General features: G+C 43.7%; 1 protein-coding gene across 1 annotated transcript in view; it reads right to left on the bottom strand.

The window, feature by feature from the left end:
- Positions 1-18722, bottom strand: part of LOC147736702 (olfactory receptor 1G1-like) — an 80295-nt gene extending 61573 nt beyond the window's left edge. Inside the window, exon 1 of the mRNA XM_086952676.1 lies at positions 18660-18722. Coding sequence (XP_086808802.1) covers positions 18660-18722 — 63 coding nt within the window. The remainder of the gene's footprint in view (positions 1-18659) is intronic.
- Positions 18723-19198: the final 476 nt, after the last annotated feature.

The raw sequence follows: 19198 nt of genomic DNA, 5'->3' as shown, positions 1-19198 counted from the left end.
AAGGGGTAAATACTCACCACCCAGAAATAGTTACCCTGAACATAGGTCACGCAGGGAATCATAACCTTACTAGCATAATAATACTAGGGAAAGATCCTCTTAAGCATAGAACACAGTTAGAGGTATCACAGGCATAAGGCATTGCACAGTAGGCATAGATCACATTAGGCAATTGTCATCACAAACATAGTAGGTAATCACCTTGCACAAGAATCACATTTACTGATCCCCGGCCAACTTGGCCTCTCAGGGGCTAAAAGGCCCTTTGTCCAAAATGTCAGGGCGGGCTGCACAGGCAGCCAGAGAAAAATGCGCTGGACAGCTGGGGAACTGAGCCTTGGCACTAGATCAAGGCGCTGCACAGATCAAGGCACTGGAATATTCATGGCGCATGCTTGATTGAGGTGTGTGAGCACTGCTGTAGATCAAGGTGCATGCGTTATTGATCTGTGTAAGCGCTGCACTAGATCAAAGCACATGCTTGATTGAGGTGTGTGAGCGCTGCACTAGATCGAGGCGCTGCACAGATCAAAGCACATGCTTGATTGAGGTGTGTGAGCGCTGCACTAGATCAAGGTGCTGCACAGATCAAAGCGCATGCTTGATTGACGTGTGTGAACGCTGCATTAGATCAGGGCGCTGCAGAGATCAAAGACCTTGCTTGATTGAGGTGTGTGAGCACTGCACTAGATTTAGGCGCTGCACAGATCTAGGCGCATGCTTGATTGAGGTGTGTGGGCACTGCACTAAATTAACGTGCTGCACAGATCAAGGCGCTGCAAAGATCAAGCCGCATGCCTGATTGATCTGTGTGAGCGCTGCACTAGCTCAAGGCGCTGCACAGATCAAAAGGATGCTTTATTGAGGTGTGTGAGCACTGCACTAGATGAAGATGCTGCACAGATCAAGGCGCTGCACAGATCAAGGTGCGTTTTTCAGGTAGCTGATGGATGATATCAGAGACCGAGGCCGCCGTGGCTCGAACAGAATCACCGATGGGCCACAGTTTGCAAGGAAGATGTTTTATGTTCGGACGAACTTCAGATGTCTTCCTTTGCTCAAAGAGTTCCTTTTCTTTTCAACAGATGTGTGGAGGTGGCTGAAATGCAGATTGGATAACACAAGCCCGGTGTTCATTCAGATCCAGGCCCTGCACCAGGCCTCTTTTTTTAAAGCCAAAAGCGAAATTTATTGTGAAGTTAAATCTTATACAAAATGCCTTGATTTACAAATAAAATATCACCACTTTGTTTAAGGCCCCCTGGCAATAAAGGGAACCCGCCCCCTTTTTAAGAGTGAAGCCCCTCTGCGGGTTTCTGCAAAAGTTACTATGGGGCATATTATCAAGGGGCCGCTATAAAATGATCGCCGCTTCAGCGTCCGTTTTGGGACGAAAAGCGGCGATAATGTTTTCGCATTATCATCAAGGACACGCCTGATTCCATGCCTCAGCGCCCGTCTTCTAAATACACAGCATTGCAACACTAATGATATGCAAAGGAGGCGTGCCTGACAAAACTACACCTGAGAATATCGCTAACCGGGCTTTGCAATATTTCTAACAATGCTCCTGCCGCCGTAGCGATACACAAAATCTTGTTAACTGCCCATTATTGCTGGATTTTAAGGTCTGCTAAAATCCAGACTTGGGCATACTTTGCATGGGAGGTGGATTCTTGGTTTCCGACCACAGGGTCGTATCACCGAGGTTTTCGCCGTTTCTAGGTGAACATCGCTGGATTTCCAGCGAAGTTCACCCTTTGTCCCGCCATCACTGGAATTCTTATCGCGAATGCACTGAGTGTTGTTAATACAGCGCTAGGTTAGCGATAAGTTCCAGCAATAGGCGGGGATAAAAAAAAAACGAGCTAAGCGCAGTCAGCGATAATTATTGTTGCCTCTTGGTAAAATGCCCCTAAATGTGACGGCAAGAGGTGTAACGAAAAATTGTGTCTCCCCCAGGGCCTTAAGTGGGCCGGGTCCTGCTGGTGCTCACCACCGGCAGTCCTTAAAAACAGATGCCGAGACGGGTCCCTCGCGGCCCCTCCATTTTTGCCCTCACTCAGAATGGAAAACAAAATCTTAACTCTGCAGCACTTCACTGTTTTGATTGAACTTTTATTTTTTTTCAGTTCTGTATTGCTAAACTCGAAGTGCTTTACATGAGCACCGACAAGGCCATCTCCATTTATTTTTTGGTAGGAACGGATGATCAGGTGATTTTCACAGAAACACAGGATGCTGAGCCGATGCGGAGACTTAAACCTGCTTCCTCAGCTCCAAAGTTGGCAGCTCTAGCCATTACGCCACAACCTCTTGCAGAGAACTAAAACATTTCCAATATTATAATCAGCGAAACCCTTGTTGTATGTATGCATGTAGTATATTTATCTTATGCAACTAACAACCTTTGACAAAGCCAATAGTCCTGCTTGTTATAGGAGTTATGTTACTTGTGTTATATATGTGGAGGCAATAATAGAACATACCTGTCGAGCGGCTCATTAAGCTGAGCACAGATTTTTAGCATAAATGTTTTAAACTACGCCCTTAATTATATTCCCCTATAATGTGATGAGAGGCGCCCGATTCTCCCAGATTTTGCAGCACAGCTATCATAGGCATTGAGCTGAATGGGGGCCCCATGAAGGTTGAGATGTGCTCTGAAGGGCTAAGGGACCCCCTTCACCGCAGGATCTCGGGGCACCGTTAGGCCCCTGGTAGTAAGCTGAGCAGAATTACAGCTAAATTTACAACTAGTATGCAGTTTTAACATGTTCTCTTCCACTTTGTGACATCACCTGAACTTGTTAAATATATTTCACTGTACTCCAGGAAAGGAAGTCCCCTTAAGTGAAGGCAGTTCTGGCACCTTATTGAAGGAAGGAAGCAGAGGCTGATTCACTGGAATAGGTAACAGGTGCTCCTCTGTGTAGTGACCAAGTCTCCTCTTTAAAGAACAAAAGTTTTTTTAGGTCGAGCCTGGGCAGCGGATGTGCTGCTCTGCGAGGCATGCTGTATTCGAGTATGGACTTGAAGCTCCGCCCACTATCTGCTCATATTTCTCATTGGCCTGTGTCATTGTGCTTCATAAATGCTGGCTTCTGATTCGTTATTATGCTTGTTGGTCCCTATTTAGTACCATTTTGTCTACATTTGTAACCTCCCGTGAGGACTGTCCCATTTACTTCTGTTCTTACATGGTATGTCCTTTTTAGTCTGTAAGCACTATTTTCTTTAATGAGTTTCTCCTACTGAAGGCACAACATTCTTTCCTGCAACATTCAGTGCGCCATGCGCGCTTTCACTTTCAAAGCAGCCCGGGACAATGGTGGCCGCTTTTTTTAAATGCATTTCCAAGACTTTGAGCTATTGGCAAATGACAGTGCCTTTTACTTATGTGTTAATTATCAAAACAGATAAATAAAAGGCATTGTCATTTTAAATGCCAATGGCTTAAATTCTGGCAAATGTGAGACCTATTGCACTGCAAATGCTTGTTTAAATTCTTCCTTCTTCTAAAGAGCACGGTTAAGGTGGGCATTAGCCCTGAGCCCACAAGCGCTCACAGTAGAAGATGAGTTCAAATGTGTACACTCTGAAAGCATAATCAAGCAGTTCCCACTCTTGGGATGACAAGGGATTAGATACTTTCTGCCCTGTAACATTTTCAGGAAACTGATACTTAAAGACTTAAACACTGGTTTTACTTACTTGCCCAATCCAGGCAGTGCTTTTTCTTTCCTCTTCAATATTCTAAAAAAACCCTCTGTTTGCCAAGGAGTCTGGCCACTGAAATCACAAGGCAGGGGAGGGCCAAATTATGCCGCAGGGTTGAGTAAATTATGCAGCAAGCAAAGGCAAAGTATGCGGCATAATGCAGCACATTTTTCTTCATTTTTTGTAATTTTTAGGGTCGAGTCCGAGGGAGCATGCGTTAGCGCCTGCACCTCGCTTGCAAGACACTATTGCATATATGAAAGAGCCTGGAGCGTGCCTGTTGCTTGCCCTTTGCTGGCTTGCATGGCACTAATACCAGCTTTGAAATTCACCAAGGCACGCCTGACATCATTTTCTGTCCTCTCTGGAGCAGGGGCCAAGCACTGATTGACATAACTTAATCAGTGCCCATCCACTGCTCCCGACGTGGTTGAGTACTCTTGTGTTCTGTTTAGCTTTTAGTGCCCGACAAACAGAAGGCATGTGGCATGTGTCTGACTCATGGGTAAGAAGATCTATATTGGGAAAACCAACCAGCAGGTTAATTTGAGAATCAGCCAGCACAGGTCACACATAAGAAAGAAAGTCATGTCTGCTCCCATGGTTGAGCATTTTGTGGAAAAAGGGCATAGTGAAAATGATTTTAAATGGTCCATTCTGTTTTCCATGAGTCAGATAAATTGTCCAATAGATGTTGACAGAGTTTTGTTACAGAAGGAGGCATACCTCATTCTTAAATTCAATAGCACAGTTACAGGATTAAACAACCTGTCAGAAATAGCACGACTGTGAGCAGTCTAATAGATGTAGGTTCAAACAATCTGAAATCCATACCGTAGACGCATGTCAGAACACCCACTGAACTTTGTTAAGTAGATGTTGGCAACTATTTTTGACAGTCTTTTATAATAAACTCTTGTGCGATACGATCGCTGCTAAAATGGAGATTCGTGGCAGTCCTAAATTTCAGTCTTTTGATAATGAATATTAACCACAAGTTTATTACAAATCATCCGCTCCTTGAGATTAATATTGGACCGCTATTGTCTTTGGTCCATCGGGTGGATTACACATAACCCTCTTTACAGTTTAAACCACGGTACCACAGTGAACTATGTTCGGCATAGGCACACGCTCCACAAGTAATGAAAACAGCCTTTTCATCATTAGAAACTACGTGTCCCAGAATTCCTGAAGCAATTGCAGATATTGGTATATAGGCGTTTTAAGATGGCCCCCGGCAACTCCAGAATCGAGCCATTTCGTCCCGGGGAAGTTGCTGATAACAGGTACTAGTCACCTATCCATTTGAGACGGCTGAATGTATGAGCGGCATGAGCGGCAGTGGCGCTGTTCATCTGTGAGTGTACGTGCATTTACAAAAGATTGTTGCATCTGCAGGTGCAACGATTGAGGACACGCACAATTTGAAATAAAAGCGAGGAGGGGATACAGACAACGCTTGACATTTTGCGCTTTGAGCGCGGCGAGAGGGAGCTCGCGAACTGAAAAAAGAAATGACACTGTTCCTCGCGCATTCCCTAGAATAAGGTAAGTGCGTTTGAGATATCCTTTGATATACTTTTGGATATTATCTCAAGCCGTAAATATAAGGGACAAGAAAGTTTCTAATGAGGCAATTTATTTATTTGCCAGATTCCACTTCGACAATCTGATTATGAGTGGACACACAGCTGCAATCGCAATTCGATCCTCTTCTTGAGAGGTACGACATAATCGTCTTTTATCCCCAATGAGTCTCACATTTGATTCAGCCAACAAAGTTACAATGTAGCCCTTATTATTTTTGTAGTTAGAATTGCCCTTTATCTCTACAACTAGCACAACAGTTTACAGAAATTTTCCTGAGCCTGAAGATATCGAAAGAGGCCAGGATTCTAGAAGATTTACAGGTACTTATGGTGGAAATAATTTGTGGTGCAACTTGAATAGGAAAAAAAAGGAATGCAGTTAAATAATAATAACGTTATTGTTTTTCTGCATTTTCACACAGACAATTGACAAAGCCCTGATAAAAGTCCAGGAACTGGTTTCCTTGGACTTGAAACACGTCGGCACATCTGAAGGAGCAATTTAAAACACCAAGCGCTTCAACTGGCTGTGGCCAGTTGTCAAGTCGTCTTCTAATTAACGTCCTGCTCTTTCTTTTTGACTTTGTCTCCCTTTTTCTTTCTTCTTGAATATAGATTTGTTCTATTGAATAATAATTGGTTCATTTCATGTTTTGTGTGTGTAATGTGAATTACGTGCAGATAATTGTATATTTGAAATGTATAGATTGTTGTTTTGTAAATAGTTGTGTAAGGTCCAAGTGAAACATACTGAATGTATTAGTTCCTTTTTTACTATAATTCATATATAAAAAATAATTGTAAAATATTGAAGTGGATCGGTGTAAATAAAAATACCAGGCCAAACATAAAAGAATTTTTGTTTGCCCTATTGGTTTGAATAAGTGTTTAAAGAAAAAGGTGGGGGCGGGCACTTTGTGTTTCGTTACTACATATTAGGGTCTAGCCTACCCCACCCCTTTTATTGGCCTAACTCCTTAGTTTTCCAATTAACTGCAGGCAAGACTGACAGCATGGTTGTTGGTAAACAGCCTTCCATCTGGTCTCATAGATGGTGGCCGGAAGAATACGGGCCGACCCCGATTCCCAAACCCAAGATCAAAAATTTGGAAGTTTGGTTTGATAATACCCTATCCTTTAGAGAACAGATATCAGCTCTGGCTGGTATGTGCTTTGGCCTCTTAAGGATGCAAAGGAAAGTCTTAGATCTCCTACCTCTAGATGCCCAAAAGACCATATTCAGGCTTTGATCACATCTCGATTAGATTATTGCCATATTCTTTATGTAGGGGTCACTAAAAGCAATATGGGAATGCTGCAGAAAGTCGAGAATGCTGCTGCCCGAATGCTACTGAACATCCCAAGGTGAACCCCGGTGGTAGCAGCCCTGAGGGAGCTGCATTGGTTACCGGTGCAGCACAGAGTCATTTTTAAAGCTCTGTGTTTCTGCCATACGATTCGGAATGAGAAAGGACTGAGCTATCTGCGGCCCTTACTCAGTCCTTACAACCTATCCGGAATCTTAGGTCTGCAGGCACGACTAAGATGACAGTGCCAAAAATCCATTAGACACATCTTACACGCTTAAGAAGCAGATCCTGCAGGTTTTTAGCAGCTAAGCCTGGAATCAGCTGCCGTTAGAGCTGAGGATGCAGCCCTCAGAAGTGCTGTTTCGCAGAAAACTCAAAACATGCTTCTTTCGGTCTCATTTGGGGGATTGGTGCTAACTTCCGCTGTCTTGATTGGGCCCTGTTTTTCTCTTAGACATTGATGTCTAAGCATGGGGACATTTCGTTGGAGTAACCATGAGCTTTATAACTTTTAATCTAATCAAATCTAAGATACAAAACTCCGTTTAAAGATTGTTTATTTGCGTGGAGGTACACCTTCCTGCACATAAACAATCTGCCCCTGCAACGCAGATACCATTGCACTATTGTGCACGGGGGGCTGCGTTGGCGCTAGGCTGCTAAATTAGTGCCAGTGCAGAGGAAACGGAAGACTGCACCGTATTCTTGTGAATACAGTGCAGCCCTGTGTTTCAGAAGTGGCGGAGCGTGGCGTTAAGCCAAGGAGGCTAACATGGCGCTCAGCCACTTCCTTGTAAATATGCCACTTCCTTGTAAATATGCCCCACAGTTTGCCCCTACACACCCGTCTGCCTACAAGGGAACAGTTCATTATTACTTGCCATATTACAATTACAATTACAAATGTTATTAAAACGTTACTTCATGAATGGAAGGAGCGAGCTTTGATATCTAAGTCTCGCTCACCTGTGTGTGACTGCAGTTTGAGTAACGCAGGGCACATCACATTTCTTTGTGTACCAGGTCATTCATAATACATAGACACAATTCATGAACGTGTGTCAGTAAAATATATATAGTGCTAATTTAATACAAATACACAATATAAAAAAACAATACTCAGAACAAAAGTTGTCATTGTGGAGTTTCGGTGGGATAGAATCAGTTTACACCACCTTCTTCAGGACGGATAGATAGTTTAAAAACAGTATTGTTGAATCTAAAATAGTAGTTCAAATACATTCATATTACATCTTCATCTTGATATGGTGGGGAATTTTCCTTTAGTGATCTGATTGCACCTACAATTATCTGGTAATTATATGATTTGTAGATGCTTTCGATGAGATTCATCAATTTCTCTCTATTGATATTCAAGTCCAATCGTTAGCTTCAGTTTGTGTCCCGATGGCATGGCTTTCCGATTTATAGTGAATAATCTTATGTATTTGGACGTGATAGAGTCGTAGTATTTATTTCCACATTTTTCTTTAAATGCCCCAATATTTGGCGGCGAAAAATAGAAGAGTCACGTGTGGACAGATTGTGACGTATTTCGCTTGTAAATATCGCCTCTTTGCACGCAGCACTTTGTGAGAAAGGAGAATTTCACGGGGGTTGCTGTGGGTGTTCCCACTCAAATTCCATGAAATGTGACACATTTCCAGATTAATCAGAAATCGTAAACCTGGAAATGCGTCTGAATGCTACACCTCCCCAGGGAGGCGCAGGGAGGTGCAACAAGGAGAAATGTATTACTTTTGCCTCGTATTTTCCTCTTTCAATGCTTGCTGCTTTCTGCATTACATATAGAACAAGGAAATCACCTCAGGTGTCCCTTCCTGCACATAAACAATCATTAAAAAAATGAGAAAAATTAGGTTATGCAAGTTCAAAAAAACGCTATTTAAAGGTTGTTTCTGTGCAGGAAGGGAATCCTTCCTGCACATAAACAATCATTTCCGTGACGCAGGCGCCCTTGCACTATGGTGCAAGGGTTCCTGCGTTGGTGCATGGCAGCCAATTGTGCGCTAGCGCAGGGGCAAACACAAGGATGCAACATATTATCGTAAATATGTCGCATCCCTGTGCTTTGAAAGTGCAGCAGTGTGGCGCAGCCAAAGGGCTTGCGGTGCCGCGCTGAGGCACTTCCTTGTAAATTAGGACCCCTGTTCTTGAAAAGGAGAAATGCCATTGAGCACAACTGAACAATTTAATTTGAACTCGTTTGTAAAACAGAATATATATATATATATATCTCCTGCATGTTTGAGGACAGCTGGGCTGGGACCACCCGTTGCTCGCAGAGGTCTGGCAGATTTCTTCAGATTCATTGCTCAAGATCACACTGTGCATCCGCACATGTTATCCGCGGTCCTCCGTCTTGTATTCACCCCAAGGTGCACAGGACACAGTGATGTATCTATGTAGTTTATAGCGGTAATAACTCTGTCAGTTAGTACAGACCTTTCTGATTTAAAAATGCGTCAGTTAGTAAGGATTTCTCCCACGACAGCGCAGAATCGATAAATCTATGTAAGGAGCTCGGGTCGGGACAGAGCTCTCTCTCTGCGTCCTCCCTTCGCACACGTCTCTGTGATCTGTCGCTGATGAAAGCAGTAAGGGGTCCCGAGCTCAGTTACATAATTGAGGAATGTGGTGTGTCAAATCTGATGTGTTTCTCATGTAAGTCCATGTTATCCGAAGAGCTCCTCTCGGACCCCTGCAGTGCTGGCGGCATTGCTTGTGCTCGGTTTCTCCTCGCTTGAACTGTGAATGCGGATCGTGTCCTGGGTATTTATTTGATGCTCCTTTCTCCTGCCCCAGCATGCACACGTGCCTCTCCCTCAGCGCTTCCAACTGTTGTGGTTTACCATTGACAGCAGGGCACTCCTTAACCACATACTGTCTCATGGAGAGACGAAATGCGGTGGGGTGTCTCAGATTTACGAAGACAGTAAACACTTATCGAAATCCCACCATCATTTAAAAATATATCAACTTTTAAGGAGGGACAATGGGACACCCATGGCTATATACTATTCATATTGACAAGGCCAATAGCTCAGGCATTGCTTAGACATATTGGCTTTGCCACTGCTTGTTTTTTCATAGCCATGTCTTCCATTATCAGATAGGTGTGGCTACCCAGTCCTGCGATCCCTTCTACTGCTCGATCTTCTGTGCGGAGGGTAATGTTCACGATATATAAACCTGCAGACAAAAATGTCACCTGAAAGACAGATGTGCCGTCCCCTCGCGGGGTCAAAGACGCTGGAAACCATTTTTTAGAATATGACAATTTATTTTGTTTGAGTACACAATTTGTCAATTACACTTTTCAGTTGCAAAAAGCACGTCTGCTCCAAACACAACAGAAAGTGTTTGGGGTTCCAGCCACAGCCCGTGGAGGGAGTTTCGGTGGGGCGGAGAGGCAGGGCGGAGGAGGGGCAGGGTGGGGGGTGCTAAAAACTGGAGTATGGATAACTGAAGGTAAGTAAACAATTTAATTAATAAAACGAATTTCGTAGCGCACCCTGCATCACGGAGGATAGCGACCTGCAGGGTGTCAAGTCTTGGTGGCTCCATTCAAAGGTAGAGCTTCTGCAAACAAAGCACTCGGCTGAGACGTCTCTGGGCTGGAGGGATCTACTGTCAGATGACACTGCAAAGACCCCTCCAGCAAACCACAAAATATTGCATGCGGTACACAGACCTCTCTGTTGTAGGATCATTTAGCAGAGACCGAAGTCTCTACCGCAGAATCCTGTAGCGGAGACGGATTCATAGACGCATATCTGGAACAAAGCTTCATGGCACATACGAGAGCCGCCCCTGGCAGACCAGGGAGGGGTTTTCGTTTTTTAAACTTCCTCTTCCTGCATACACGCAGTGTCTATTTCACATGTTATCTGATGCCTGAAGTTTACTAGCTAAAGCATGAATCGTGGTCCCTATGCTTGGGAGACAAAGGGGTCTCGGGGTGTGGCTCTCCAGAGTCTGACTGTCTCTTGTGCACGCCACAGCAGAGGTCTCCCAGCACACAGTCTCTGGCTAGATGATTTACATGGGTGAAATGTTCTGCTGAGTAGCATGTTTCACAGAAAAATACACTGCTTATTTCTCAACTGTCCACCACCAACATCAGATTCTCACTTAGAAACATTTGATGATTTTCTTAATGGCAACCAGGTTAGATCACTGGTGATTCTGTGAAGATGGCGGATGGTGAGCCTTCTCTCCCTTTGCATCCTTCACTCCAGGCTGTCCTGTGTGACAGACAGGGTGTCACCCTTTTCAGCAAACAAGCTAAACATTGAGTGCAAGTCATTAGCACTTTCAGGAGTGCTGCAGTTCAATGTAGGTTATTTCTAGACCACCCCACTGCACTAAAGGGTGTAATGCTGACATGATCATCCTTACTTGGCATAGCTGCATCTTCTGCTCAGAATGAAGTGTGACTTAAAGTGTCACGCACAAAGCTTGAAATGTCACACATGGGCACAGTGAAAACGTGGACATGTCACACATAAGTGCATTGAAAACTTGGCAGCTATTTGAATGCTGTGTTGTCCTCTGTGACACCTTGAGTGTTGCCTTCAGTGTGAATGGTGTGCTCTTCTCAGTGACCTTGAGTGTTGTCCTCAGTGTGAATGGTGTGCTCTCCTCAGTGACACCTGTGGTGTCCTCAGTGTGAATGGTGTGCTCTCCTCAGTGATACATGTGGTGTGCTCAGGGTGAAATGAGGTGCCATTTTCATGCTGTCTAGGAGAATCACCTACCTGCTGACTCTTTCTTTACATGGCCACCCCTTGGGGTGTCCTCAGTGGCGACACTGCTCAGGTCAGTTTGTCGAGAGATGTACACACGCCGGCTGCATAACTGCACAACCTCCGCTTTCTCCGGGGCAAGGTTTGTGCTGTGCAAGTACCCCTACATGCACACATGCACACACGTACATGCCAGCTTTATGGGTTGGAGATCCTGTCCCCGGCAAGAGACGCGGTCCTCTGGGTGTTTCGCAGTGACGCACAAGAGGTGATGGAGAGAGCTGTCAGAACAATAATGCTGGCTTGTCTTGTAATGGACTCTTGAGACACAATTATTAGACAGTGCAGTGAGAGATCCACTGACTGATCCCTAGGGCCCCTTTGATGAGACAGCAGGCCCCTTGGGAAGAGTGGCTCACTCTTCCCAGTCCAGCTAGCTGGAATGAGTGATACTGGAAGAAACAGGGGGACAGTGATCCAATGTACTGTCAGGCTGTGTGCCCTACTCTGTTCAAGGGGTCCCAGAGCCTTGAATGAGAGGGGCTGTGACCATCGCCCTATGACCGAAGCTGTCCACGGGCCTTACTTAGAAGAAAGCTGATATTAGAAAACAAAACAGAATGTCATAATGTCTAAGCACACTGACATGTTATGGTTTGTTATGTAATGTTAAACTATGTTGTTACCCGGATCTTATGTAGCTCACACATAGCATTTTCTTGGCCCCTTAGCATGACTACGTATAAATGTTGTGTATTGATCAAGAACTGAGTTACACAGTAGCTTCTAAGTCTCCAGATTCTTTTTCAAGATCTGTTTGAAGGCTAAGGGGCTCTCTCTACACCCTTGCGGAACTTGGCACCATGCTAAATTCAATTTTGGAACCAAAACACAGAGAGAATCTGTCTCTCTCCACGCATTGGTATGGAAAAGAATGCTCCACACAAATTTACCACCATGAACCACAACCACAACCAGGACAACATAGTTATTAATCTCTCTAAAGACCTGCACAATGTGGGACTGCCGTTTTTATCTTTTGCAAACACATGATAGTGGAATTACATGGACTTCCCAAGATTTTTTCCAGAATCCCTTGCTGTATCATACACTCAGTCACCAGGGCAATTCTAGTTACTTTCTCTGGTGAGATGTTATACTGGGGTATCCTGGGATACCTCATTTGACTGTGATTCAAACAGACTCTATACCTTTTTTTAGTCAAATATCCCTGCCAGAGACATCCCAGACTTTGGATTTCATGGAATCTTTCAAATCGGGGTAATATGCCACAGTCATCGTATGAAGTAGCCCAACATCTGTACCCCTGCTTTGCTGTTTTTAAAATTAACATATTCATCATGGGTTTGCAACTCGCCACCCACTGGTGTTACAGTAAATTACGCAATTTAACTTGCAAAACAAATCTTGGCCTAACAGATTAATTGGACTTCAATCACACATTACAAATTGGTGACCTTCCTTGAAGGAACCTATCTTTATGGGAACCGTTTCAGACACAGAGTTCAATTTCTCCTTCTTTGCAAAACCTACAACTTGGATTTGTGTTACTGAGTGTCATAAGTTTGAGACTTTTGCTGTTATAGTTGTGGATCAGGCAGTGAAGGCATCAATCCAAAAGGAGACGTTGTGGCCATTCGCCTCACCTTCCACGAATGGACCACTTTGATCTACCACAAAGACTGCACCAAGTATGCAATCTTCCTCCTCTCTCAGGCCCGTCTTTATGATCGATCAGATCCACAGGTTCAGGACACATTGAAGACAAAGAACTGCTGGAAACTGGCAGGAGTGTCAAAAGGGTTTGGATTAGCCCATTGTACCTGGTTTTCATTGAACCGTGAATTTCCCATATTCTCCAAGGCCTTCAGGGTTTGAGCAACTTACATCATTGGGGCTTGTGTCATGTTAGTGTTCAGGAGTCACTGCATCTGTAGGTTGTGCTTCTGCATTGGATTAACACTTTACATTTGACCATCACCAGAAATTCTATTTGGATTTAGCATGCACTCCCTTTTCCATGTCCCAATTTGTTTCAATAGTGACATAGATGACAGTGCTTCAACATCACCACAAATATTGTGGCACTTGAGTCAATGGGTATACCACAACCTCTACATTGTGGAATTTCTCTCCCATTATGCCCCATTTGTTTCCGCCTACAAATCCAACTTCTTGCTTTCCACCACCATTTTCCTTGTATTGACCATTCTAGAATCCCTTTTGTGCAAGTTTTGTTTGATCAACATAAATTTCTACTTGAGCCTTTTCTGTTTCCTCTGCAGCTCATCACTACAATATTTTGCATATCGAAGTATCTTATCTAAAGGTTTACCCTGCCATCAAATATAATTTTCTGGATGTTCGAACTAATCTCTTGATGCAAGAACACATTGTAACACAAAATTGCTCATAATGCCCCTTGAAGGATTTTCAACACCGCTATGGTGCCTGCACATTGGCATAGGAACCTTATAAAAAATCATGCATTTATTCCTTACCTTCTTATGTGGTTCATGTAATCTTCAACCAGACAATCTCTTTCTGTGGGACTTTACTCTACAAGAAATATATCACTTGTTCATACTTCTGCACGACCAAAGGAGATGGAGCATTTATCTGAGGTACCCTCTGGCATTCTCTATTTGGTTTCTGCATCAATGCTTTACATTCAGCCCATAAGTCACTAGGAACCACAATAGTGAAAAAGTTATTCAAATCTTCCCACAACACCTTCAAAATGTTTACGAACCGCTTAAACTGAGTGTACCATAATCTGGAATTTCCCCTCAATTTTGGGAACAGAATTGTAAATGTTGCAAGATCGTCAATTCCGGAATAAATTCACATATCCTCCACCATGCACCTACTTCCTTCAAAGAGAAAGCACTAGCATCAGTATCATTTTGGGAGGTCACTTTTCTTGTACCCTTAGAATCTTCCTTCCTCTTCCTCTTCTGTGCCTTATTTTATCTAAATTGCACCATTTTTGTACACTGACTACCAATTCTCTTATATGTGCTATAAACTCAGAACTCTTCATACTAGTGAGTATCTCTTTGTTTACATACATGCTAATGCTTTTCAGTAACGTTTGATCTTAGATAAATGACTGCTGCATTAGCTAGTTCTGCCAGTCTTTCATGTACCTTCATGGCACGTTGAGTGACTTCTTTGCTTAGGACGTAATGTTCTTCTTCATGATATCCAACCAAATATCTCGTATCCAGGTTTCTCTTAATATTTTTTTTCAATTCCACATTTAATCTTACAACATCTAGGGGCCTTAGGATTTTCCAAATTATGGTATCGTCGTCAACCTCTTCTGTTTCTTCAGTCTTCGTGGAGGTTCCTTCCATTCACGGCTGTGCTCCTAATTCCAAGAAATCAGTAGGACCATGTGTAATTAGTGTTGTGAACACTAAAGATTGTTCGTGGCAATAACATCATCTAGCACATCCAACACCAATTTATAAAAATGGATTATATTTTTATTAACAAATAGACAACAAAACAACAAAAATCCAATATAGGGAACCGGTATATTAATTATTAAAGAATAAACACTTTCGCATGACCAGGATAAAGTCAAGGTCTGAGGCCAACTGTGATGGAGCTCTGGTCAGATACGCTAAGCGGGAGGCCTCAGTCAAAATTGTACCTTCGCACTTAGCCGTTTTTTGAAAAATGTTCTTTTGATGTCAAGTGAGGCTCCTCTTCAGGCCGGATATACATCAAAGTCATCAGCCTGATTTTCTGTGAGGCAGCAGTGAAATCTTGGAAGTCTGGAGATCTGGAGCTTTTAGTAGGACAAGCCTGAATTACAGGCCGGGTCATGTTTGAATGTCGCTTATTTGACTCGACATTGAGTCGGTTACCTTATGGAGCATTTTACCAAAAAGTTCCCAAACTTCACCAAACTTCCAGATCGACTTGTTGAGGGTTCAAAGTGTCCACAACACCAATCCAGGGGTCTAGTGATATTGGGACTACAATTCCCACAATGGGTGAACAGACAAAATATCGATTTTTAAATATCGAGGGGTGTTGGGTTTATAGGGGAATTGGGTGGGAAGTAATTTATTTGTAATAAGTAACTATTAAAAAACAATCGGGTATTAATAATTATTTTGTTTATTAGTTAATTATTAATTGGCTGTTAATTTGTATTAAATATTATTTATTTGATTTAGAAGTATGTTATTTTTTCACCTACGCTGTCCAGCCCTTTCCCTACTGTTGCCCTCTCTAGAGTGGGAATAGTAATTTTTACCCCTACGCTATCCAACGCTTTCCCTACTTTTGCACTCTCTGGAGTGGGAATAATAATTTTTACCCCTATGCTATCCCGCGCTTTCCCTACTGTTGCACTCTTTGAAGTGGGAATAGTAATTTTTCCCCTACGCTATTAAATGCTTTCCTTACTGTTACACTCTCTGGAGTGTGAATAGTGATTTTTACTCCTACGCTATCCAGCGTTTTCCCTCTAGTTGTACTCTCTGGTGTGGGAATAGTAATTTTACCCCTATGCTATCCAACGCTCCATCAATCAATCAATCAGGAGTTTGTTAAAGCGCGACTACTCACCCGTAAGGGTCTCAAGGCGCTAGGGGTGGGGGGGGTGCAGGTTCCATTCCATCAAGGAGGGGGTCTGTCGAAGAGCCAGGTTTTGAGGTTTCTCACGAAGATGGGGAGCGATGTTGTCTGTCTGAGGTGGAGCGGAAGGGCATTCCATGCTTTGGCCGCGAGGAAGGAGAAGGAGCGGCCTCCCGATCTGGTCTTTCTGGTGCGGGGGTCCACGGCGTAGGAAAGCTGGGCTGATCGTAGGGTACTTTGGGGTGCGTGGAATTTGAGTCGGCTGTTCAGGTATGCTGGTCCGGTGCCGTGGAGGGCCTTGTGTGCGTGGGTGAGCATCTTAAAGGTGAGTCTCGCCTCGACGGGGAGCCAGTGGAGTGTGCGCAGGTGCTGGGAGATGTGGCAGTGTTTTGGCAGGTTGAGGACCAGTCTTGCGGCGGCGTTGTGGATGTTCTGTAGCTTGCGGATGAGGTTTTTGTTTATTCCGGCGTAGAGTGCGTTGCCGTAGTCGAGTCTGCTGGTGACCAGGGCATGAGTGACTGCCTTTCGGTGTTCGAGGGGGATCCATTTGAAGTTCTTACGAAGGAGGCGGAGGGTGTGGAAGCAGGAAGATGAGACAGAGTTGATCTGGCGGTCCATTTTGAGCTCGGAGTCCAGGATGATTCCCAGGTTGCGTGCGTGGTCTGTGGGGGTTGGCGGGTTTCCGAGGGCGGTGGGCCACCAGGTGTCGCTCCAGGCGTCTGGGTTTGGGCCCATGATGAGTACTTCTGTTTTGTTGGTGTTTAGTTAAAGGCAGCTGTTTTTCATCCACTTGGCGACGGCTTCCATGCCTTCTCGAAAGTTGCGTCTGGCGGTGTTGGGCTTGTTGGATAGGGAGAGGATGAGCTGGGTGTCGTCTGCATATGACACAATGTTGAGTCCGTAGGTTCTGACGATGGCGGCAAGTGGAGCCATGTAGACGTTGAAGAGCGTCGGGCTGAGGGAGGAGCCCTGGGGTGATCGGTGTGGGGTCCGAGAGGAAAGGGGGGAGTCTGACCCCCTGCGTCCTGCCGGAGAGGAAGGAGCAGATCCAGTCGAGGGCCTTGTCCTGGATTCCTGCATCGTAGAGTCTGCGTATTAGGGTGCGGTGGGAGACTGTGTCGAACGCCGCTGATAGGTCAAGGAGGATGAGGGCTACTGTTTCTCCTTTGTCCAGTAAGGTGCGGATGTCGTCTGTTGCGGCGAGGAGGGCGGTATCCGTACTGTGTTTTTTTCTGAAGCCGGATTGGGAGGAGTCGAGGATGTTGTGTTCTTCAATGAATGTGGCGAGTTGGCTGTTGATGGCTTTCTCGATGACTTTCGCTGGTAACGGGAGCAGGGAGATGGGTCTGTAGTTTTTGAGGTTGGTGGGGTCCGCTTTCCCTACTGTTGCACTATGTGGAGTAAGTATATATAATAATTTATATGTATATGTTTAATTTAATTTATTTTAACATTAAATGTATTAGGTATTTTTTTAAATATGTTTTAATATTTTTAACTATATTTCTTTTAATTATATGTATTATTTACTTAATTTTACATACATTTTCAAACATTTAAAAAACAATATTTTTGTTCTCAATATTTTTGTACTTACCGTTATGTAGATATGACTTCAATATTTTTGACTTCGATATGTTTGAGTTTTGTAGGTCGATTTTCTGTCAGTCGATATCCTGTCAGATATTCCCCACAATGTACCTAGCCAAATCCTTAAAAGTCCACAGGATGCACTGTCATGTTTTTCCTGCATGGCCCATTATAGTTTTCCCTATGTTAGCCTAATTGTGCCTGTTGTGGGCCACATTTTCTTTTGCACACATTACTATGTGTATACACTTGCTTTAGTGCAACATTGTACTTTCACAAGGAACCTGCATATGTTTTCGTCTTCTGTTCTTTAGTCTGAATGACACAGACAAGGTCAAACAGCAATGCCCCTTGTTATTCTCTGTGGTCAGGCACTGCCACCTAGACATAACATAAGAATGCAGCTGCTATTTTTGAGCTTGCGTCTTGTCACATAACTGAGTCCAGAAATTTAAGTAGAAACACTGAGCGAGGGTTCTGAAACAAGATTGCTACATTAGCTGAGATGTAGAACGTCCATATGTGTATGCTAAGGTACGGGGTCCACCACTAATTCCAGAGATCGTTGATATACAATCATCTAGCTTCAGTAGACGGAGGGGAGTTTAGGATATTCTGTCTTATAACATTACAAGGCTTTTTATGATATATGGTTTACTGGCCATGCTAACTGTACTTTTGGTATGCATTTATTTTCTAATTCTGGCATGAATACTGCATTTTAAGACATAATAGTTTAAATAAATATTCTAAACTTCCTTCATGTCTCTTGTTTATATTATAATGGATGAGTATGAGTGAGAGAAAAAAAGGGTGTGTCCTGTTACTGTGATACCTGAGAGGTCAAGAGTGCTGTGTTCTGGTGTGTGATTCACTTATTTCTCTCCTAAGGTTAGGAGGGCAAGTGAGGCACTATAGCTTGTCAGACTTGGGCTCATAGGTACTGAGGTGATATGGTGACTCAGTCCCTACATACTGATGTTCTATGATTCCAAGCACAGTTCTGTTCCTGAGCAGAATCCCTACACATGGCGCCACTACTGTTTTAGTCAGGTTCTTACTTGCGGGAACCCTGAGTAGTCCTTGTCCACAATCCCTTTGCACCTTTGATCAGAGTTGTCCATGGTGTTGGGGATTTGTCCTCAACTGTTATTAGGGAGCTCCTAGTTCTGTTGGTTTTTCAAGCTTGAATATTAAAAGGTTTATAAAATGTTTATACCCTGTTTGTAATTATGTCTGATTCCTTTATAAATTAGCTATGGCGCAATCCATTGCTATTGATGTTAACTGTCACCCAGCGTAACTCAATGTTTGACATAGCATTGAGTCCCCTCTTTGAAGTTTTTTTATTCCTGAGTGACACTTCTGGCTGTGGACACTAATATTAATATTTTTCATGAATACAGAGCACCCCAGACACACGCTGCATATCGCCCATATGCACTTTTTGAATTGCCTGTTACCATCTGGGAGCACCAGACTTGGCTTAATAGCGCCCTTCCCCATGTGCCTGGGACTGTTGGAATGGACCCATTTAGAAATGGAGGGGCCATGTGGCCAGAGCTAGCAGGTTATACCTTGTATCCAGATTTAGGTAATT

The sequence above is a fragment of the Lissotriton vulgaris genome, chromosome 1_2 (assembly GCF_964263255.1).
Source record: "Lissotriton vulgaris chromosome 1_2, aLisVul1.2, whole genome shotgun sequence".
Lineage (NCBI taxonomy): Eukaryota > Metazoa > Chordata > Amphibia > Caudata > Salamandridae > Lissotriton > Lissotriton vulgaris.
This window is presented reverse-complemented; position numbering and strand designations above follow the sequence as displayed.